The sequence below is a fragment of the Mustela lutreola genome, chromosome 1 (assembly GCF_030435805.1).
Source record: "Mustela lutreola isolate mMusLut2 chromosome 1, mMusLut2.pri, whole genome shotgun sequence".
Taxonomy (NCBI): Eukaryota; Metazoa; Chordata; class Mammalia; order Carnivora; family Mustelidae; genus Mustela; species Mustela lutreola.
The window spans coordinates 244,082,479-244,106,162 of record NC_081290.1 but is presented as its reverse complement, the minus strand read 5'-3'; the positions used below and the strand labels follow the sequence as shown (position 1 = coordinate 244,106,162).

The following is a 23,684-nucleotide window of genomic DNA, read 5'->3' as shown; positions in this document are numbered from 1 at the left end:
GGGAGCCCATGTTGGTTCTGTTCAGAGTGTCTTGTCATTCCCAGCGCTAGCTGGATAAAGCTGTAGATCATTCTTCCTTCAAACCATGACTTGGGAGCTAGGATCCAGGATGTCTGCCAAATTTTTCCTTGGGATGGATTCTTCTTTAGCATAACACCTGTCACAGTTGTTGACCATGGAAGAAGGAAAGGTGTCTTCCATCCCAGTATCCAAAGAGATGGGTACAGAGATACGCAGGAAGTGTGTTATTGCCTCCAGCGTCCCCGCTACGGAGGCATTGTCAAAGAGGACCATGGATGGAACACGCGATAGGTACAAGTAGGATCCAAGTGAGACCATTGAAAGCCACACACAAAAAAGCAAAGGTAGAGACATCTGATCCGGGAAGTCGGTTTACCTAGCAACACAGCTGGTGTGAAGGAAGAGCTCTCCAAGCAACATGGAACAGCGGGGTCTGTTCGAGCACATTCTGACTCATCAGATTTCTACGTGGAGACACAGATGTGTTTAATTTTATACATTGAGAACAATTTGCACACTGTGATCATGCACAAACCCAGCTGCCTGAACCACAGAAGCATGGGAGATAGGAAGAGAGTGAGTGGGAGACCTGGCTGCCATCCCTAGGGCTCTGTCTGGCCTCCCCATTCCAGAGCCGCAAGACGAGACTCAGCCCTGTGGCTTCCATCTGGGGCTGTGGCCCAGTCACCCACCGCTCACTACTCCCCCATTTTTTCTGCACTCTGGAAGGCTCTTCTGGGTAGCTGGGACTTTTTCAGAGTCTGGGTATAATTATCACAAAACATCCTCTGACTTCAGGAAAAAAAAAAAGGAAGGACGGACCTTGGACGATGTAGGAGGTGGTAGTTAACCACTCCTGTACCCAAAACTGCAATTAGAGAAAGTCTGAGGTCATCGTTCATCACGCCGATTTAGGTTTTGAAAGGAAACCAAATGATGAATATAATGATTATTTCTGTTTCTGCTTCCCCCTCTTTTTCTCCTAAGAAAATTGGCAATAGCACTAAAGTCAAATTAAACATCTGTTTGAAAAATAAGCCGGAGTGCCGATGACAGCTGCCTTGGACTTACAAAAGCACCACAGCTGTCAAACTCTGAATTAACAAGATTTTCATTTATGAATAGCAGAGAAGTAAGATAGAAGGGAGCTTTTGCTCCTATTTTCCTGGCTGCCAGGGCCTGTGTGATGCGAAATCTTTGGGAAATGCCCAGGGAAAAACGGAACTGCCATCGGCCTGTACTAATCAATCATGGAAGGAGCGGGGAATGTTCTTTCTTTTTACGCCATCTCATTTCTCCGTCAGCTTTAGGTTGAGTGTTGTCTCTGGCAAGCAGGCTTCCAGGGAGGCTCATGGTTCAGGGGAAAGTCTCTGCTTCGTAGCTGAAAATGAATGGTGGTGGAGATGTGGGTCTCTTCGGAGGAAGAGGCACCGAGGACCCTGGCTTGCCATCCGTATCATCCACTTCTCCGGAGGGTTTCAGCCCCCGTCCCTTCCAGCTGCAGTAACGAATGCCCGGGTCTGTATGACTTGGTTATAGGACTGCTCCATACAGGGTGCGAACGATCTCATCAAGCCATTTTGCTGATGGGGTAGAAGATGCTAACCTGTTTCATACTTCATGACCCTGAAAGCCAAAGTAGATATGGAACCGATTCTTTGTCCTTTTCTACCCTTGTCCCCGAGTCATCTTTGTCCTTCTCAGGGATGGGGTATGGCTCAGGAGTGGAGCGACACATCTCTCGCATCTACCACCCAGTTTAAAAAAACAGACTAAGTATAAGTAGGTGTGATACCAAGGGGTACTTTTTCACCGTTGCCCAAACGTTTCTAGTTTGATGCTTTGATTATTCCGTGTTAAAAATGCCGATGGGGATAAACAAATTGTGGTATAGACAGATAATGGAACATCACTCAGATATATAAAGGAAGGAGTACCGATACTTGGCTACGATTTGGCTCAAGCTCAGAAACACTAAGCTCCGGGGGGAAAAAATCCAGATGCAGGAGGCCGCCTATTGTGTGATTCCATTTATCTGATCGACAGGTGAATCCATAGACAAATGCAGATTGGGGGTTGCCAGGGGCCATAGGCAGGAGAATGGGGAGAGACTGCTTAACCGGGAGGGGTTTTATGCCAGAGCAATGGCAATGTTTTGGAACTAGACAGAGGGCGTGGCGGTACAACAGGGTGAATGTACGAGATGCCACGAAACTGATGCCTTCAAAATGGTTAATTTCACGTTACCTGAACTGAATCTTAGCCTTTTAAAAAAATGTCCACGGGTCAAAATCTTATGCGTTGATCCCACCCTGGCTGGGGCAAAGAAGGTATCAGCAGCTCTTGCTCCATCAGTAGGGGAGGACTAAAAGCTGTCTTGCTGTGGGAGACGTGGGGCCCTGATGCGCCATGGGGACGAGCTGTGTACGCCCCCAGCCCCTCGCAACATTGGCACCATCCATAGAGCAGGGCTTCAGGGTTCCATCTGAATGTCAGTCTACTGCTGTGCCTGGAGCTTGTCTGCAGCCTACACTTCCTGTTTAATGCTTGCCAGTTCCCCCCCAGGCGGCTGGATCCTGCACCTGGCACTCCAGCTGCTGAATCTGACTGCTGCCATTGGACCGCTCTCCTGGAACCGCACCACTGCTGGCCTCCCAGGAACTCCTGGCATCTGGATTCTATCCGATAGATGGTAGGTCTTTAGGCATCGAAGTCTTCCTAAGCCGAGCACAGGTTGCCCTTTTAGCCATTGCCTCTAACTTTCCGAGTGCTGTTCCAGGATCAGCCACTTCAAAAGGCTCGGGGGTTCCCAGCTCTGCTCTGGCCACTCCTGGCTTCCTCCCCTGTGGGGTCCTGCTGATGCCCCAGCCAGCCCGTGGGAGAGCCCCCCCTGACTTATAACAAAGATGTGGTAGTTCTTCTCAATACCTCACACCAGAAAAATTGTGGGGGAAGCTGCACCCCAGGTCCTCCTAACGCTGCCAGCTTCCTCTAAACCATACATAGTCATCTCATGTGGGCTTCCTCTGTTATTTCCTTCTAAGATAAAAAGGTTTGGTGAGCTCTATGAAGTTACACAGTATTATGAGTGTTCCCTAATTCCTCCTTAATACCCAGCCTCTCTTCCCACGAATAAGCCTTTCCCTTGCCAGGTGCAGAGTTTGTTTCCATTTGCCAAATGACAATTAGTTTCCTCCCTCAGGAAACAACATTCAGCCCCCCTCCACAACCCCTGCCTCCAACCCCCCAACAGAGAGTCCCCTACCTCCAGGTTTACAGAAGGGGCTCTGAACTCACAGATCTCACAGACCAACTGAGGCGAGAGGCAGAAGGTAGGTGGGGGTTGGTTGAGCTCAGTCAGGGTAGTTCAGTGGTGTTTCGTTAACAAGAAAGGTTCTGGAATCAGGTGGAAGTGGGCTTAAGTCCCCGCTGCTTTATTACCCTGAATATGAACTCTCTAAACCTTGATTTTTCTCAGCAACAAAATCAGAAAACCCTACAGAGAAAAGAGAGAAGACCCCAGAGGCTTTTGCAGGAATTAAGTGAGAGAAGGCACACAGTGTACGTAGCCCGGTGCTTGGTGAGGAATATGAGCTACTCGTGCCATGAGGCACACTACTGATGCATCGGGCACCTCTGAACACCCGCCTCCTCTCAACCTCCCACCCCAGCTCTGATCCCAGTCACGGGGTAGCCCTGACCAGCTCTGCCCTACCACATCTGCAGGATGCACACTTCGTCCGCCTGGGGCGCTCTTGCTTCCTGTCCCTGAGCTTTGTGGATGCTACAGCCCAAGTGCAGAGTATGTCAGTCCTCACATGCGCTGCAACCCAGAAGACCCGAGTTCATGTTTGTGGGGCCAATCTTGATCAATGGAGGATGGAAGCCAAAGGATAATGGCCTCGCCCTCTATCCCTGGGCACACTGTTCTGAGACATGTGTCATAAGGGCTCTCAAAAGTTTCCAGTGGGATCAAGCACCAGTTGCCTACAGTGATGGGCAAGTTAATAACACTTTACTCAATCCTGCCCTCCCTACCACCCCCTTCCCCTGCTCCTTGGGATTACCTCCCAAATAAACTACCTGAATACGAGCCTTTGACTCTGCGGAAAAAACAAAAAACAAAAAACAAAAAACAGCTTTTTTCGGAGAACCTGGAAAAGGATTTAGCACTGGGCTACGCATTAGAGCATTTTCTAGAACATGCCAGAGAAAAAATATTTTACAGTGGCAACGTCTCAATTCTGTTGCTATAGCATGAAAGCAGCCCTAAACAATACATAAATGAATGAATGTGGCTGTATTCCAATAAATCTTTATTCACGAAAACAGGCAGTGGGCTGGATTTGCCAACCCTCGCACCAGGGCCACAAAGAGGAGTAAAACTGATTCTCCTCTTGAGACTCAGTCTCAGCCTCTAGACATGAGGCTGTCCAGGTGACTAAAAAAAATCACAAAGGGTCTTGGACACCACCACGCTAATTGTATTTTTTGGCAATGGGCGACACTGAGTAAGTTCTTAGATCTTGTAGCAGCTGCAGCTGGGAATAGGTGATGAAATTGGGCAAGATATGTGTTGCTTCTTTTAAACATTCATGTACAACCCAGTCCTGCCCATGGGGCTACCTCCTCTGTACCCTTGGGAGTGATACTTGTATTACCAAACTTCCCACCTGGGACTGTATCCACAGGGCAAAGCTTCCTTATCTGATACCCCCAAGGCCAGGTGCATTTCAGAATTCAGAATATTTTTGGATTTCGGAAAGACAATGCAATGCAAATTCCATATATTTTGTAATATTTTCTATCAGGGTCTGGGGCAGTCTCCACACATGAATATTTACACTAAAGACCATGAACAACTTCAAGTCAGTTCAGAGCAGGTCGGGGTCCTCAACGAGTTAAAAAAAAAAAATCATTTGGATGTTAGAGCCTCTTGGATTTCCAAATTGCAGATGAAAGACCATGCACCTGATCTGTTTTGCGTGTGACATCCTCAGTCAGCCTCTGAGTCCTCAGTGCCTACACCCAGGAGATGCTCGCTAAATGTTACCAAGAGAATGAGCAGATGGGCCTGGCTGGAGCACAGGGTTCACGGAGGGATTCAGGGCAAGAAGATGCTGATCAGGGACTCTGGTAAAGGACATGGGGAGACTTAAATGTTCTGATTAAAATTCTAGACTTTATCTTGAAGGTGACGGAGAGCCCTGTTCAGCTTTGAGAGGTGAGGGGTGTGCCTCAGCGATGCATGGGGACAGGAAGTCTTACTCCAGTGGCAGGAGCAGAGGGCAAGGAACCAGAGTGAGCAAAGAAGTGGTTCTTGTAATACTGGGGCAAGAAGTGTCTGCGGATGAGGCCACAAATAGGAAGCAAGTGTGAGCCAGAAGAGACAGATCTGACAACTAACAGTGTAGGGGGAGAGAGTGAAATCAGAGTTGAACTTGACCCAGGAGCACGGATCTGCGATGGTAGAATGCAGATTTCATTGGAATCTGGACATCTGATCGGATCTGGAGCCCTGATCTTCTGTTTAAATCCCAGCTCAGTCATGTACCCTGTGATCTTGGGCAAGTCACTAACTCTTTCCTGTGCGCCTCAGTGTCCTCTGTAGTATCTGCTTCAGAGGGTGGCTATGAGGATTACCTAAGTATTTGTAATGCCCCTAGAACAGGGCTAGGCTCTTGGTACTCCCTGGACCCTGTACCAGCCCCTGTTTCATAAGATGGAATTTCCCAAATGGTTCACCAAGTGACTATCTTCTCAGGAGCTGGAGGACCCACATCTCAGACCCTCCCGGAAACTTACGAATGGGTGTGAGAAACCCAGTAATACATGTAGGTAATAAAGGTAATAAATATAAGAAAAGAGAGGATTACTTCAGGGGACAAAACGTTCGTCAGATTTAGGGAGACGAGATTTCCCCCTGGTGGGGTCTGTACACAGACATTCTATCCACAGGGGCCCTTTCTGTCCCCCGGTTGCTACTTTGCCATCCTGTTTACAGCATTCTGGCAGCCATGCAGCATGCTGGGGCGACGTTAAGTGCTGGGTCATTCATTTGTAGGGAGAAGGCTATAAGGAGGTCTGCCTGGAAAGCCTGTAATTTAGAAATGTTCAAATCTTTGCATCCAAATGGAAAATGGAAATGGTGTCAGGTTTGTGCCAAAAGAAAAGTCGTAATTGCTATGTGCTTCTCCGCCTGCCCTCCTGGGCAAAGGAACACAACTAACCAAGCAGGCTTCAGAGCTGTCACCCGCAGACATTCAGCAGACCTTGCACCTTATTCAACCGGGAATAGTATCCAAACACCGCAACACAAATGCTCCTTTTTGCAAGGGAGGGTGCTGTAAGAATGCCGGCATCTCCCCTTTCATCTGCCCTGAGCCTGGCTGCCAGATTTAAGTGTCCTTCCTAACTTTTTAATGAACTTTCCTCCCAGCATGTCAGTCCACTGTTTAATAACCACTAATGGTTCCCTGGTTCCTCTTGAATCAAATTCAATCTCTTCATCTTGACACTAGAAGACCTCCAGGGCTTAGCAACAGATTTTGGCCCCCAAAGACCTTCTCATCTCACAGTCTGTCTCCCTGGGGCTGCCATGCTTCTTCTCACCTCAGTTCCCCTAGATCCACCCCTGTCACCTGGAATAACCTCGTCCTTCTGTGCATTTATCCAAACACTACGACAGCCTTCAAGATACACTAACTTTCCGAGAAGCTCTGGTGCTCCCATTTTTCCATTCCTCACTCATCTGATTTCTGACTAACCACGTTTAATTTGTCCCCAGTGACTGCTTTTCTTGGGCTTACTAACCTTTGCATGCATATTTTTATTTATACCACAACCAGATCGAAAATACCTTGGAAGTCAGGATCATTGTTTATCTTGTATCTTTCCTGAGCTCTGGGCGCAGGGCAGGTACACAGGGAACACTGGTTGGCCAGTTCCCCAAATACTGCCTTCTATGTGAAAAGAAGGAAACTTTCTCACCTAGATCAAGAGTTCCTTCTTGGGGCACTTGGGGGGCTCAGTCAAGTAAGTGTCCAATTCTTGATTTCAGTTCAGGTCATGATCTCAGGGTTCCTGTGTCCCGTATCCATTCTGGAATCTCTGTCTCCCTCTCCCCCATCCCACTCTCTCTCCCCCTTCTCTTAAAAAAAAAAAAAAAAAAAGAGAGTCCTTCTTAACTCAGTTGAAGTATCAATTTGAAACCTGTACTTCCTGTTATACTTAAAAAGTAAAATACCATAGAATCACCATTAAAATCAAGAATGAGCAGGAACACCACTATTTAATGGTCTACTAGAGGTGACAGATAATAAACTAAAACATAAAAAGGAAACACAAGGTATACTTATTCATAATTTCCCAAAAGAATAAATGAACAAGCCATTAGCACTATCAAGTGAGTGCAACAGTGTCCAAATTCAAACTCAGAAAATAAGAATCAATGGCTTTCCTAAACACAAGCAATCAATAATTAGAATGTATAACAGGAACAAAAAAGGAGCCCATTCCCTAAAGCACTAAAACTATAAAATACCCTAAGAGGGAAAAGCCAGACAAGAATGTGCAATCTCAATGAAGAAAAATCACAGTACTTTACTGAAGGAATAAAAGACCTGAATAAATAGGGGATATTCCATATTTCTGACTGGGGAAAAATATTGAAGGGATGCTGACATCTCCCACACTGAACTATTAATTCGATGCAACCCCATTCAAAATTCCAATAGAAGTTTTATTAAACTACAACAAACTTATTCTACGATTTGTCTGGAACTATGAATCTGCCTGAATGGTCATGAACATTTTGAACCAGAAGATTAATGGGCGATGACTTGCTATCAAAATACAAAATAAAATTGTGCTATAAAATGGTGTGGGTTTTGTGCAGGAATAGATAAAAAGACCTGCAGAACAGATGAAGTAGCATTTCAAGCAACTGGGGAAAGGACAAACATTCAATAAACGGATGTGGGATAACAAACTAGCCATTTTGAGAAACAGAAGTAGATTTTCATTTCCCATCTGTGCTGGATATCTTTGTTATTTTGTTTTGTTTTTGTTTTTCCCCCTGGATACCTTCTCAAAAAACAAAACAAAACAAAAACAAACAGGAAAAAAACCAACAAAAGAAAGGAAGAACACAGGACTTTGGAGTTAAATGGACATGTGACTCAAGAAATTCGCCTAATTTTCCTGGGATCTCCTCTGTAAAATAGAAGTAGTTAGGATGATTAAATCTGTTAAAACCTGCTAGATGCTGGGGCACCTGGGTGGCTCAGTGGGTTAAGCCTCTGCCTTCGGCTCAGGTCATGATCTCAGGGTCCTGGGATCGAGCCCCGAATCAGGCTCTCTGCTCAGCAGGGAGCCTACTTCCCACCCCCCTCTCTCTGCCTGCCTTTCTGCCTACTGTGATCTCTGTCAAATAAGTAAATAAAATCTTAAAAAAAAAACCCATAACCTGCTAGATGTGCCTGCTGAGCTCCTGGTACGGAGAAAGTACTGGTTGACCTTTTCTCTCTTCCATTTGGCCCGTGGAACCTCGAGGGCCAAGAATACATGTGGGTTGTCTATATATCCTGCATGTCTGTGCACAAAGAAGCTCAGTTACATTTGCTGAAAGAATGAGCAACTGAACAAGCCACACTTGTCCATTGTTAATGGATAAACATATGTTCACATATGTTCATTGTTAACGGGTAAACAAGAGATGCCTTTCTGGCTTCTGCCGGGAAGATCAAACACTTCTGGTTTGTGAGAACAATAAGTCAAAAGAAAACCAGAGCTCTGGGCCAGCAGGATCAGAATTTTCAGAGCAGGAAGACTCACCACATAAATCTAACATTTTCCAACTTTCTTCTTCAGAGCCCCAGGCTCTGCGGAGTGAGTTTGCCGAGTGACCGGGCAGCCCAGGGCCAAAGTGTGGGTACCAGAAAGCCACGCCGGGAACCTGGTCTCCAGGCTGAGACACCGGATACACCAATGGACAAAAGGCAGGCCACGTGTGACCACAACAATAGAACTCTGACCCCCAAATTTGGCAGCAATCAGCCTGGAAACCACACACCCCTGAAGCGTCAGCCCAGAACATTTAGGACTTGTGAATGACCACCAGCTCCTTTAATTTTTTGCCTCCACTGTCTCCTCTATTTCCAACTCAGGACCAACAAGGGGAAGCCAAACATGCTCTCCAAACCAATCACATAAGATGCTCCACTTTTAGTTATCCTGCTTCCAGCCTCCCCAAGCTAATACCCTACCCTCCAATCAGAACATACCTGCAGTCTGCCCTTTTCTCCCCTAGAAAGCTTTCCCATTCCTCTCTGGTCTTGGAGTCCTTGCCAAATGCGAGTGGTAGCTATACTCCCTAGTTATACAGTCAGCACTCGATAAATAGCCCCCGTGTGTTCTCATTTAGGGGGCCTTTATTTCCAGGGGCCTTCTTCTGTATTTTAACTAAATACTTGATACGTGTTATGTACTGGGTGTATACATAAGATTTCATTTTTGGAGGTTTTACTGCTAATTCTTTTTTTAAAAAAAATTCACTGATACAGACTGATAACAAGAGACAATCTTCTCAAGGAATCTGAGTAAGCCCGTTCAGCTTGCATCGAACCAAGAAACAAAGGATATATGGACAGATGGCAGCACAGGGAGGCTAGACAAAGACAAGGCTGGGCCTGGACAATAGACAGAGGCTTCCAGAGACCTCTATGGGCATTTTTTTTTTCTTTTTCCCATAAGCCAGGCACAGCTGCGTCCAGAAGCTGCAGGGACTAGACTGCCTTATTGGAATGCCTCCTTACCAGCCCCTCCTCAGAGCTGGGCTGGACTTAGTCACAGTTCTAAAATTGTAGAAATGTCCACCTGCCAGAGGGGCAAATATATAAAATAAGGCCTCAGGCGACTTAAATAAGAGAAGGATGGTTGGGAAAGTCCCAGCCCCTTATCTTCATGGGAAAATGGCTTCTTAGATGCTGAGATTGGAGCCTTGTCCATCTGCCTGTGACGATTTGCCTGTCTACAATCTTAAAATTCCCAATATCCCTCTATATGGTCTTTAAATCTATTTAAAATAGGTTATGGCTGCATTTCCCAAACTGGTGAATGTTAATATATGTCTCAGGAAAAAAAGGGAGTCCAATAAATTTGGGAAATTCTGGCGAAACCAATTTAAACACATTTCATTTGAGTAGGACTTCATTAAACCTTGAATCTGCTAATGATAGTTGTGAATCTGCAAGAAGGGGATGGAGTTTACAGCATTTTCCAAACGTATTTAACTGCAGAAATTGGTTTCCTGCCCACCTATTTACATCTCCCTGAACATCACCCTATGGCATACCATTTTGGAAGCACAGGTCTGAGATAATGCTACCTTACATAGGAAAACTACGAGCGGGTTAACACCTCTTTTAAAAAAATTGTTTTTTATTAGAGAGATAGAGAATGTGTGCACACAAGTGGGTGGAGGGGCAGATGGAGAGTGAGAAGCAGAGAATTTCAAGCAGTCTCCGAGCTGAGAGCAAAAGCCCAATGTGGGGCTCGATCTCAGGACCCCAGGATCATGACGTGAGCCCAAACCAGGAGTTGGACACTTAACCGACTGAACCACCCAGGTGCCCCAAGTTAATACCTCTTATCATGTATTGTAACTCAACAAAGGGAGGGTTAGGAGACCAGGTAGGAAGTGGCACACGAGGGCAGTTTTGAGGACATGAGGAAGAAAATCAGACCATAAAGTAAGGCCAGAGACTAAGGAGGTTACATTTGGGTCCCTGGTCAGCCTAGCGCAATTTAAGGATAGTGGTGTTAAATTCCAGATGAAGGAAGTCAGAGAGCATCCTTACCTGATTTGTAACTTTTCTTAGCCAGCCCTAGTATTAATATCTCTAGAAGCTGGAGCGTGGCCAAGAGAATCACTGAATTTGAGAATCACTGAAATCTCTAAAAATAGAGATTTGGGCAAATGGTTCTTTTTACAGCATTGCATTAATGATGGCCTTTGACCCTATTTCAGAGTTAAAATAACTCTGGGGAGAGCGATGATGCCACTCACCTGATGCCCCAACAAAGCCACTTTTCCTTCTGCAACCCCACCATGAAGTCTGTGACAGACCACAGGGAGGGAGAATGAAGTGTTCCACGGACCCCTGGTTCACTTACTTGAGAATCACACAGCCTGTACCCGCTGGGGGCGCTATCCAGAACACCTGAATCCGTGTCCTCCGCCGTGGGGTGCTTTCCGTGACCGCAACGGGGCAGTTACTCATAAACTGTGTTTCTTCTTCATCTATGATCTGTGGAAAGTAAACACATTAAAATGCAACATCACTCTGGGAAGGCTCTTAAGTTTCTGAGTTGACACTTCCTCAATTTTATTTTTAAACCTGTTGTTTTGTGTTAGCAGCCCTATATCCCCTGACACCAGAATAGTGCCTGGCATAGAGCTCCAGTCAAAGCTTGTTGAATTAACATGAGGGCAATGATTTGGCACCTGTGCTCTGCTCTCTGGGACCAGGATCTGGTGTCAGCACTTTGAGGAGCAGGTCACTAGGTGATGGTCTTGCTTATTTCACTATCATAATGGCGTCCAGTTTCAGGGGAGGAGGAAGAGGAGGAAGAGGAGGAAGAGGAGGGGGAGGGGATAATCCAAAGCCAACACTCTCTAAATAGCTAAAATTTGCAATTCAGCTACAGTTTTATAACTTGAAATCGAAATGCTAAAAGAAAACACCCCTTTGGAGGAAGTCCACCAAAGTACATAAACTCTATCCCAGCTTTCCGGCACTATTTCCTTGGCAATCTCTATCTCCCGCGTTTGTGCACTGTGTCAGAGTTCTCCCAAGTTAACCATCAAGCTTTCCGTGGACACTGTGAAAAATCTGGTAGCCATTCCCATTCCCCAAGACTGGTTCAGCATTTCCCCTGAAATGCTGCCAGAACTTGCCTATCTCTCTAGTATTATTACAGACTATTAGACCTGGAAGGATCTCTCGGGGGGAATCATCTAAATCCAAGTGCCAACTTCAATTGATTGGTATATGCTGTGTCGTGAGTAGTGCTAATAACAATAACAGATAACATTTATTGTTTAGTAAGTGCTAGGCACTAAGCTAAGTGCTTTATCTGACTTACTCATTTAATCTTCAAATACAATTTAATAAGATGATAATATTCATATTGTATTTATTTTACTTTAAAAATTCATATTTCTTTTAGGATAGCAGGTTAAAAAAAAAAAAATGAAGTCACTCAAACTCCTTAGTTCGTCATATATTTATATCCCTGAATGAAGCAAAAGCAATCTTCTTTATATAGTTATTATCTCAATATTCTTTATCCTACTCCCACTATCTATGCCCTTCTGAGTGTGTGTGTATACACATACATACAAATATTTATATAATTCATAATGTATATATAAAATATGTGTAATGTATATATAAAATATGTGTATGTATTATATATTATGTGTGTGTATATCTATACACATATACATATATATGTAACTTGAAGTTACATAGAATTGTTTTGTATTTTATTTTTTTTAAGATTTTATTTTTATTTATTTGACAGACAGAGATCACAAGTAGGCAGAGAAGCAGGTAGAGAGAGAGGAGGAAGCAGGCTCCCTGCTAAGCAGAGAGCCTGATGTGGGGCTCAAACCCATGACCCTGGGATCATGACCTGAGCTGAAGGTAGAGGCTTTAACCCACTGAGCCACCCAGGTGCCCCTGTTTTGTATTTTAATGTTTCTTTCACTTAATCTTATGTTTTTAAGATACAGGTTTCCCCCACTATCTGAAAAGTAGAGCATATCTATGAAATCTTTTGTAAGCTGGAATGGTATAAACTGAAGAAGCAATTACCATTAATTTATATGGAAAAATTTTTTAAGTGTTCCCAGACCCCAAAAATAACCTCTCTCCGGCTTTTCTGATACCTTAGGACACATCTTGCTAACAGATGCACAAAATAAATCAAGATAAAACATAGTTGCTCCCAGACACAGTTCAAAGCCATACAGGGCTTGAGGCTGAGATGCTGAGTGTAGTTTCTGGGGAAGGAGTTTGGCCGTATCTCTCTTGCTGTTTTGCACTGCCTCTAAACGGCTCACTGTAAAACAAAAGCTGAGTGCTATTTGCATTTTTTACCCTTTTCATAAAAGTGAAAATCCTCTTTGGATTTCTTTCAGGTGGTGAAAACGGGTACTAGTGTAGGTCTTCCATACAAGCAAAGTGGCATAATATGAACTTTCAAGAAGTGGGGATACCTGTATGTCAAAGTTACTATATGTGAATGTAATTCATTGCTTCTGACTGTGGCCTACCGTTCTACTGCACCAGTCCATTCCCCCAGTGACGTGCAGTCAGCTGACTTCCAGATCTTTACCTCCACAAACATTGCTGCAATGAAGCTCTTCATGCTGCTCTACTTGCGAACCCACATGAGAGCTTCTCAGTAATATAAACCATGTAGTGGGAGTTTCCCCCAGAGGTTCATCTTACTTTTGGAATTCTTCACTGAACAGAAATAACTTTCATCTAGTCAGATTCACCAATTTCTCTCCTATGGCTTGTACTTTTGTGGTCTTGCCTAAAAAACAGACCGCAAAGATATTTTCCAGTTTTTGGTTTTGTTCTTTTTTTTTTTTTTTTAAACCATTAGCTTTGTAATTTTACCTTCCACATATAGGTCTTCAATCTATTTAGAGTTTATTTTTTAATACAGTGGAGTAGGGTTCCAATTCCATTTTCTCCGCACTCTGAGCTGCTTTAAAAAAATAACTAAAAACGGGGCACCTGGGTGGCTCAGTGGGTTAAGCCGCTGCCTTCGACTCAGGTCGTGATCTCGGGGTCCTGGGATCGAGTCCCGAGTCGGGCTCTTTGCTCAGCAGGGAGTCTGCTTCTCTCTCTCTCTCTCTCTCTCTCTCTGCCTGCCTCTCTGTCTACTTGTGATCTCTCTGTCAAATAAATAAATAAATAAATCTTTTAAAAAAAATAACTAAACTTAATTTTTTAAGAGCAGTTTAGTTTTACACCAAAATTGAGCAGAGAATGCGGAGTTTCCATAGATTCCCTGTCCCCACACATGAACAACTTTCCCTATTATCAACGTCCAGCACCTGACTGGTACATTTATTACAACTGATGAACCCACACTGACCCATCACCAGCACCCAAAGTCCAGAGTATACATGAGGGTTCACTCCTGGTGCTGTTTATTCTGTGGGGTTTGACAAATGATTAATAACGTGCATTCACCACTGAGATTTTATGGTATTATACTGAATAGTTTCACTGCTTTAAGGGGCACCTGGGTGGCTCAGTAGGTTAAAGCCTCTGCCTTTGGCTCAGGTCGTCATCTCAGAGTCCTGGGATTGAGCCCCGCATCAGGCTCTCTGCTCAGCAGGGAGCCTGCTTCCTCCTTCTCTCTCTCTCTCTCTCTGCCTGCCTCTCTGCCAATTTGTAATCTCTGTTTGTCACATAAATAAAACCTTTAAAAAAAAATCCTTGGTGCTCTGCCTGTTCATCCTTTCCTCCCTCCAACCCCTGACAACCAGTAACCTTTTATTATAATTGCTTTTTAGTTCCAGGAGGTTTTTTATTGATTCTTTCAGATTTTCCTATGTAGACAATTACGTCATCTGAGAAAAGAGTTTTATTTCTTCCTTCCCAATCTGTATACCTTTGATTTCCTTTTCTTGTCTTATTGCATTATCTAGAATTTCCAGTATAAAGGTGAAAAGTAGTGGTAAGAGAGGGTATCCTTGCCTTGTTCTTGATCTTATGGAGAAAGCTTCAAGTTTCTTTCCAGGAAGTATGCTATTAGGGACAGGTTTTCTTTGCAGATGCTCTTTATTAAGTTGAGATGTTCCTCTCTATTCCTAGTTTGTTGAGGGTTTTTATCATGAGTGGGTGTTGGGTTTTGCCAAATGCTTTTTCCACATCTACTGATAATGATCACATTTTTCTTCTTTAGTCTGTTGAAATGATGGATTATGTTAATTGATACTCAAATTTTGAACCAGCCTTGCGTTACCTGGGATAAATTCCACTTGGTTAGGGTATCTATTCTTTCTGGACATTGTTGGATTTGATTTGCTGACCTTTTGTTGAGGAAATTAGGTTCTATATTCATGAGAAATAGGAGTTGGCAGTTTCCTTTTTTGCAGTCTTTGGTTTTGGTGTTAGAGTGCCACAGGCATAATAGACTGAGTTAGAAAGTAGAGTGTTGGTATAATTTCTTCATTAAATGTTTGGTAGAATTCATCAGTGAACCCATCTGGGGCTGGTACTTTCTGTTTTGGGAGACTACTAATCATTGATTCAATTCTTTAATAGATATAGGCCTATTCAGAGTCAGCTCGGCTGGGTGCTTATCAATTTTTTTGATCTTTTCGAAGAGCCAATCTTTTGGTTTTGTTGGTTCATTGATTTCTTCTCTCATTTTCATTACTTCTTTTTCTCTGTTTACTTTGGATGTAATTTTCTTTTCTTTTTCTAGGGAGGAAGCTGAGATCATTGCTTTTATATCTTTTTCTTTTCTAATATATACATTCAATGCTATAAATTTCCCTTAAGCATTGCTTTTGCTGCATTCCACAAATTTTAAAGTTATATTTTCATTTAGTTTAAAATATTTTTAAAGTTCTTTTGAAATTTCTTCCTTGACGCATGTGTTGGTTAGAAATGTGTTGTTAATGGGGATTTTCCAGCTATCTTTCTGTTATTTCCAGTTTAATTTCATTGTGGTCTCAGAGCAGACATTATATGATTTCTGTTCTTTTAAATTTGTTAAGGTGTGTTGTATGGCCCAGAATGTGGTATATCTTGGTGAATGTTTCATGTGAGCTTAAGAAGAATATGTAATCTGCTATTATTAGATGAAGTAGTCTGTAGATGTCAATTATAACCACTTTATAGATAGTACTGTTGAGTCCAACTATGTCCTTACTGATTTTCTGACTGGTGGGTCTGTCCATATGTAATAGAGAGGTGTTGAAGTCTCCAACCATGACAGTGGATTCATTTATTTCTTCTTGTAGTTCTATCAGTTTCTACCTCACATATTTTTGATGCTCTGTTGTTAGGTACTTAAAATTAAGGATTATTATGTCTTCTTAGAATACTAACCCCTTTATCATTATGTAATGCTCCTCTTGTTCTTGATAACCGTCTTTGCTCTGAAGTCTGCTTTGTCTGATATTAATATAGCTATACGTGCTTTCTTACGATTTGTGTTTGCATTGTATATCTTTCATTCTGCGTTTAATTACATGTGCCTTTATATTTTTTTAAAAGATTTTATTTATTTGACGGACAGAGACCACAAGTAGGCAGAGAGGCAGGTGGGGGTTGGGGGGGTGGGAAGCAGGCTCCCCGCTGAGCAGAGAGCCTGATGCAGGGCTTAATCCCAGAACTCTGGGATTATGATTTGAGCTGAAGGCAGAGGCTTTAACCCACTGAGCCACCCAGACCTCCTCATGTGCCTTTATATATAAAGTGGGTTTCTTGTAGTCAACATATCAGGATCTTGTTTTTGATTCACTCTGATAATCTTTTAGTTGGCAGATTTAGACTATTAATATTTAAGGTGATTACTGATATAGCTGGATTAATATGCCATACTTATTTTCTATTTGTTTACCTTTTTATTTTCATTTTTGTCTTTGACCATTTTTATATGATTCTATTTTCTCTCTTTTCTTTGCAAATCAATTATATTTCCTTTTTTATTTGCTTTTTTGTGTTTATCCTAGAGTGCACAGTATATGTTTACAACTAGCTCAAGCCTATTTTCAAATAACATTATACTGCTTTACAGATAGTTCAGTCACCTTATGATACCCAAATAGTCTTAGTTCCTTCCTCCATTCCTTTGCATTATTGTTGTCATTCATTTTACTTATTCATAAGTACGTATGCAGGCATAAACATATATAATTGAATGAATTGTTGCTGTTATTATTTAGAAGAACTATTATCTGTTAGATCAATTAATAAGAAAAATAAAACTTTTTATTATTCCTTCACTTATTCCTACTTTGATGTTCTTCTTTTCTTTATGGGGATCCAAGTTTCTGACTTATATTATTTTTCTTCTCTATAAAGAACTTTAAAAACATTTCTTGCAAGACAGATCTACTGACAACAAATTCCCTCAGTTTTGATTTGTCTGAGAAAGTATTTCTCCTTCACATTTGAAGAATAACTTTACAGGGTACAGAATTCTCAGTGTTTTGTTTCTTTCAACACATTAAATATTTCACTCTACTTTCTTCTTATTTGTATGGTTTCTGAGGATAAGTTGGATATAATTCTTATCTTTATTCCTATATAGGTAAGAATTTTCCCTCCAGTCCGGCTTCTTCCAGGATTTTTTTCTTTACCTTTGATTTTCTTTAGCTTAGAAATGATATGCTTAGGTGCAGTTGGATATTTATCCTTCTTGGCATTCTCTGAGCTTCCTGAATTTGTGGTTTGGTGTTTGATATTGATTTGGGGACATTCTTGGTCCCCGTTGTTTCAAATATTTCTTCTGTTCCTTTCTCTCTTCTCCTGGTATTCACACTATGCATATATTACATCTATTATAGCTGTCACACAGTCCTTGGATATTCTGTTCTGGTTTTTTTTTTCAGTATTTGTCCTCTTTGCTTTTCAGTTTTAGAGGTTTTGGTTGATATTTCCTTAAGCTCAAAGATTCCTCAGCTGTGTCCAGTCTACTAATAAGTTCATCAAAGATAATCTTCATTTTTTTAAAGATTTTATTTATTTATTTGATAGATAAGAGATCACAAATGGGCAGAGAGGCAGGCAGAGAGAGAGAGAGAGAGAGAGAGTGTAAGCAGGCTCCCTGCTGAGCAGAAAACCCAATGCGGGGCTCGATCCCAGGACCCTCGGATCATGACCCGAACTGAAGGCAGAGGCTTTAACCCACTGAGCCACCCAGGCACCCCGACAATCTTCATTTTTGACAAGGTTTTTGATCTCTAGCATTTCTTTTTGTTCTTTTTTCCCTTAGGGTGTCTGTCTCTCTTCTTACATTGTCCATCTGTTCTCGCATGCTGTCTACTTTATCCATTAGATCCTTTAGCATAGTAATCGCTTTGCGTTAAATCCCCAGTCTTAATTCCAACATCTCTGCCACGCCTGCTTCTTATGCTTTCTCTGTCTTTCCAAACTGTGTTTTTCGCCTCTTAGTATGCCTTTTAATTTTTTGATGACAGGTGGATATGATGTACTGTGTAAAAGGAATTAAAATAAATCGTCCTTTAGTAATGTGGTGGAAAGTTGTTGGGGGGGGGGGATGTGTTCTCTAGTGCTATGATCAGGTCTCAGTCTGTTGGTTGGTGACTTGTGCCCCTGGACTGTGAACCTCACTTGGGCTTCTCAGCCATCCCCGTGACCACCCTCCTTCGCCTTAGACGGTACTGGATGGCTGAAGTGTCTGCAGTTGTGTATTTTCCTTCCACCACATGGAAAGCAAGAGGGACTGGTGTTGAGCATTTCTCTTCCCCCCAGTAGATTAGGCTCTGATAAAACCTCAGCAGGTTAGGCTCTGGTAAAATAGTTTCTCCTGAGGACAAGTCCTTTAAGAACAGAATGCTTTGGTGTATTCATAGAGAGTTTCTTTTCTCCTCCCCCTGCCAGAAGCACAACATAGTTTTTCTCTGAAACTCACGTTGAGAATCTAATAGAATTCCTGGAGGTAAAGCTCAAGAATTTTGTCCCCCATCTGCAACCCAATGATTGGGTGCTTCTGGAGTTTTTATCTCTCAGAATTGTCCACACTGAGCCCCTAATATTAATCTAGCAATTATAGTTGAGGTTTTCCTATGTTGGCAGGTGGAGATTTCTGCTCTGGTGAATTGTGATCCTCTGTGTCCTCCTGTCTCCCCAATATTGGGGGCAGTGGTTTGCCCTGTGGACTTACTTCTCTGATGGATCTAAGAGCTATTGATTTTTCAGTTTGTTTAGCTTTTCACTTGCCGTTAGAATACAGTGTTGACTTCCACTTCTTATATGTGGGATAGGACACCAGAAGTTCACACTGTGAGTTATTTCTATGCTACTTAATTCATCTTTCCCCCACTTTTTTGTGATGCCACCTCTGTCATATATAGAATGACAACATATTGTCTAAACAAGGATAAAAAGGCCGTTATTAATCACTGTTCTGGGATAACAGGCAAAACTGAGACTTTCCCATGGCAAATGGGGCATATATTCAACCTAGTCATATATCAAGTTTCCACACACTCAACATTTAGTCCCAGACTTTCTATTCTAGTCTCCTACCCACCCCCTGCCCATGGCACTATATTTTAATTTCTAGAAGGGCAAGTTCCCTTTCCTTGTTTTTCTTATCAACATGGTATTATCTATTTGTAGGTCTTTATTTTTACATATATAGTATATAAACTCTAAAAACTCCCTTACCTCTGCCATTTTATCTTCCTGATGTGATGAAATCCCAACCTTAGATAAAGTACTCACTCCATGATAAGAACAGTTGTCTTCTATGTTAACTGACTTCTAGTCTTGAGTCTGCCCTGCTACACTGCTGTGTGTATCTGATTAAGACTTCAGCAGGTTAGATTCTAGCCAAATACTTCCTATTTGCTATTTTACTTTCCCTTTCTTGTCAATGATGACTTTAGATCTTCTTGACTCTCCCCAAACCTCCAACTTTTATCTCTCCTTTTCTTTTTTTTTTTTAAATGATTTTATTTATTTGACAGAGAGAGATCACAAACAGGCAGAGAGGCAGGCAGAGAGAGAGAGGAGGAAGCAGACTCCCCGCTGAGCAGAGAGCCTGATGCGGGGGCTCGATCCCAAGACCCTTAGATCATGACCTGAGCCGAAGGCAGCGGCTTAACCCACTGAGCCACCAGGCGCCCCTTATCTCTCCTTTTCACTTATTGTTTTATCTTGTGTCTTTATAGAAGAAACTGAAGTCATTAGATGTATAGTACATCATTCTCTCATTTGCATCTGCCCTGTCCTCTTTGCGGTTATAATAAAGGAGCCTCACTTTTCTTACATTTCTGATTTGTTCTCATTACTTCTTCCTGACTCTAAGAATGACTTTCTCCCTGCCAGATTCAACTTTTGTCCCAGTGGAATCATTCCCATTAGCCTGTTAAGCATAATTGTTAAGCATGTTTGGGTCTCTCCAATTCACAAATTAAGTGGCCCTGAGTTAGCCCTCCGTCCCTCCCCAGGAGGGGATGTGCTCTCTCCTGTCCATCACAATCAAATGACTTGAAGGAGTTGGCTATGCTTACTGTCTTCACTTCAGCTCCCACTCCTTCTCAGCTTAATCCCAGGAGTTTGAGGAACATCAAGGTACCTAGACAGCTCTAGCTAAGACCATCAGTGCCTTCTGCAATGCTTAATCCAGTAAATCCTCTGTAGGCTTTCTTCTCAAAGCACTCTCTCCCTGTCTGACTTTAGCGCCATGGCTCCTTCCTGCCCTCCTCTTTGCCTCCACTTTCTTACCTACTCTTTCTCCACTTTCTTTCTTTGACTGCTCATCCTCCTCTACTGGCCTTTGAATCTGTAATTGCTCAAGGTTAGTCCTAAACCCTCTTTATTCTATCTCTTCAGGTGATCTTACTCAACTGGCTTTAATTACTACTTATGTGTGGATGGTTCACAAATTTGTATTTCCAGTCTTGGTCATTCCTCTGATCTCCAGACATATAGCTCTGACCTTCTATCTTCTATCTGCATTTCCTCTTGGATCAAAACCACCTCAAACTACCGCATTAGCAACTGACTTAACTATGTTCCCCCTAGCCTGGCCCTACTTCAGTTGTACAAGTCAGAAATACTGGATGTCCTCTTTGGCTCTTCCTACCCTCTCCCCTTCATATCTAAATGCTGCCCATTTTACCTTCCAAGTATCTCTTGAATTTCTACTACCATCCCTATTACTATCCAGACTGAGCTACATCATTTTTAGTCTGAACTAAAATAAAGGTATTCTTACTAGCCTTTGTACGTTTTCTCTTGTTCTCTATATGGCCAGCCAAAGTGATCTTTTAAAAACACAAATTTAATTGTAATATTTCCCTCCTTAGAACAATTTACATATTTTCACTGCTTCTAGAATCAAGACTGAAGTCCTTAATAGAGTAGAATCAACCTTCCTACTTCTCTAGACTCATACTGTGCCTCTTTGTTTTTTGTACTTGGCTACTTTGGACTTGTGTTTTCTCTTGCCAAAGACTGACCAATTCCTATTTCCTTTTCCCCTCCCATCTTTTCCGTTTCTCCGTCTTCCCCATTCCTTTCATCCCTCCTTCTCCCCCCTCCTCCCTCCCCTGCTTCCTTTCCTCCACCTCAGCTCACTCATGGTTTTCACTGGAAAGCCTTCCCTGTTTTCTTTCACTATGGCAATCTCTTCCCTAATATGTTCTCATACGACCCATCTCTCTCCTTTCAGAGGCTTTATTTTTTAATTTTACATATATTTGTTTGATTCCTTGATTAATGTCTATTTCTCTAATAACCTGTAAGCCACATGAGGGCAGGCACCATGTCTCTTAGGTTTTTTTCTTATTGTTTCCCCAGTACTTAGCACAGAGCCTATTCCATAATATTTGCATGCTGAAGAGCTTGGTGTACTTGCCTCCTCCCTTTGGTTGTGAGATTCCCCGCTCTGTGTCTGGGCTGTAATATCCGCCTTAGCTCTCTTAGACAACTCCCTGGACTTCTTCTGACTTTGGACTTATGGTAATTAAGAGCCTTAATTATAATAACAATAGCTACCATTTTTGAGACTATATTGGCCAAGGACTTTACATATACTGTTTCCACTTCCCCCCCAAATTGATAAGCCTATCCTTCAAGAAACAACTATGACATAGATGGGTTAAATAAACTGTCCAAGTCCGACAGGGGCAGAGCCAGAGCCAGGGTTTGAATCCTACCTGGCTCTCATCTCTCTGTTCTTTTCCTATGCCACAGGCTGTCCTAATAGTGTCATTCCCTCATGTTAGTTAGGTCAGAAGTTTCTCTCTAGTCAAGCTTACTCCTACGGAACCACATACACTGGACCAGCCCACAACTAAATACCCTATTCCAACATGCACATAAGGACTTGGTAAATGTAAATAGTACTTTGCTTGAGATTTTCTTAGAGGGCACTTAGTTTCCCTTATGCAGCTTTATTGTTGTGAGGGTGGATTTCCAAACAATTGTGATTTTCTTAGACCTGTGCACTTGGCTTCCCCTTTACTGGTTCACACTGAGAACTTTTGGAACTTTTTTTTTTTTTTTTTTTAAAGATTTATTTATTTATTTATTTATTTGTCAGAGAGAGAGAGAGAGCACACAAGGCAGAGGGAAAAGCAGGCTCCCTGCTGAGCAAGAAGCCCAATGTGGGGCTCGATCCCAGGACCTTGGGATCATGACCTGAACTGAAGGCAGACACTTAACCAACTGAGCCACCCAGGTGTCCCAACTTTTGGAACTTTTAACCCTAAATATTTACAATCTTTGGGAGGTTCTAGGTGACTGTATCAGTAAAGCCAAAAGTAATTAATGTTTAATTACCATTTTCTATGTGTCAGTTACTTAGCATGGTCACATCATTGAATCCTTCATGGGAGTAATTATTTCCATTTTACAGGTGAAGAAATCAAGCTTGGGGTGATCCATTATTCATTCATTCAGCATGTCTGAAGCCAAAACCTGTGCTCCTTCTAGTTGCCTCTGACGAAGATCCCAGGCTGGGTTAAGACCAAGGCCCTTGGCCAAGTACTGAAACAAAGAATGTTTTCCAAGACATTGAAGCCACCTCAGGTAAATATGATTGTTTATCCACAACCTCAGTTGCCAGATGGTAATTAGACATTGAACAGAAGGAGTTGTTTCCTCCAATTCAGAGAATGCTCCCAAAGTCATTTGCTTTTCAGAAAATATTAGCTTCTACCAATAAGCTTTGATTCTATCAAAACCTGCTCTTGTACCTTGCCCCATCTCCTAAAATCTCCACCCTTCCTGTGGTCTGAGTAGAGCCACCATCTTAGCCATCAACTAATCTGACTAAATAAAGCCTTCACCACTCATTTCAATCTGTGATTCCTTTTCTGAGTATCCCAGAACAGAAAATTAAGACATATTACAATAGGCGTTTGGGTCTGGTAGTATTATGGATGATTTTTATTTCCTTTCTATGTTTTTGTTTTTTCTAAATTTTCTACAGTGATGATGTATTACTTTATTTTATTATTATTATTTATTTATTTGACAGATAGAGATCACAAGTAGGCAGAGAGGCAGGCAGAGAGAGAGAGGGGCTCTCTGCTCATCCTGCTCTCTGCTCAGCAGGGAGCCTGCTTCCTCCTCTCTCTGCCTGCCTCTCTGCCTGCTTGTGATCTCTGTCTGTCAAATAAATACAATCTTTTTAAAAAAAAAAAAAAGAGAGTTGGAATCTTAACCAATTCAGCCACCCAGAAACTCCAGTTGTTGTTCTTTTAAAAAATATATATATATATATATATATATGTATATACATATATATATATATATATATATGCTAAAATAAACTATCTGAGGCTAAGTTTAAGTTTAAAGTCACTTGGGAGAGATTTGCTGCTAAAGTGGGCTGCTTGACTCCCTTCAAGAAAGAGCTCA

At 42.3% G+C, this 23,684-nt stretch overlaps 1 protein-coding gene across 1 annotated transcript in view; it reads right to left on the bottom strand.

Annotated features, from left to right (window-relative positions):
- Positions 1 to 23,684, bottom strand: part of SPON1 (spondin 1) — a 256,540-nt gene that overhangs the window by 172,827 nt on the left and 60,029 nt on the right. Inside the window, exon 3 of the mRNA XM_059136775.1 lies at positions 11,197 to 11,330. Within this exon, the coding sequence (XP_058992758.1) occupies positions 11,197 to 11,330 (134 nt within the window). The remainder of the gene's footprint in view (positions 1 to 11,196; positions 11,331 to 23,684) is intronic.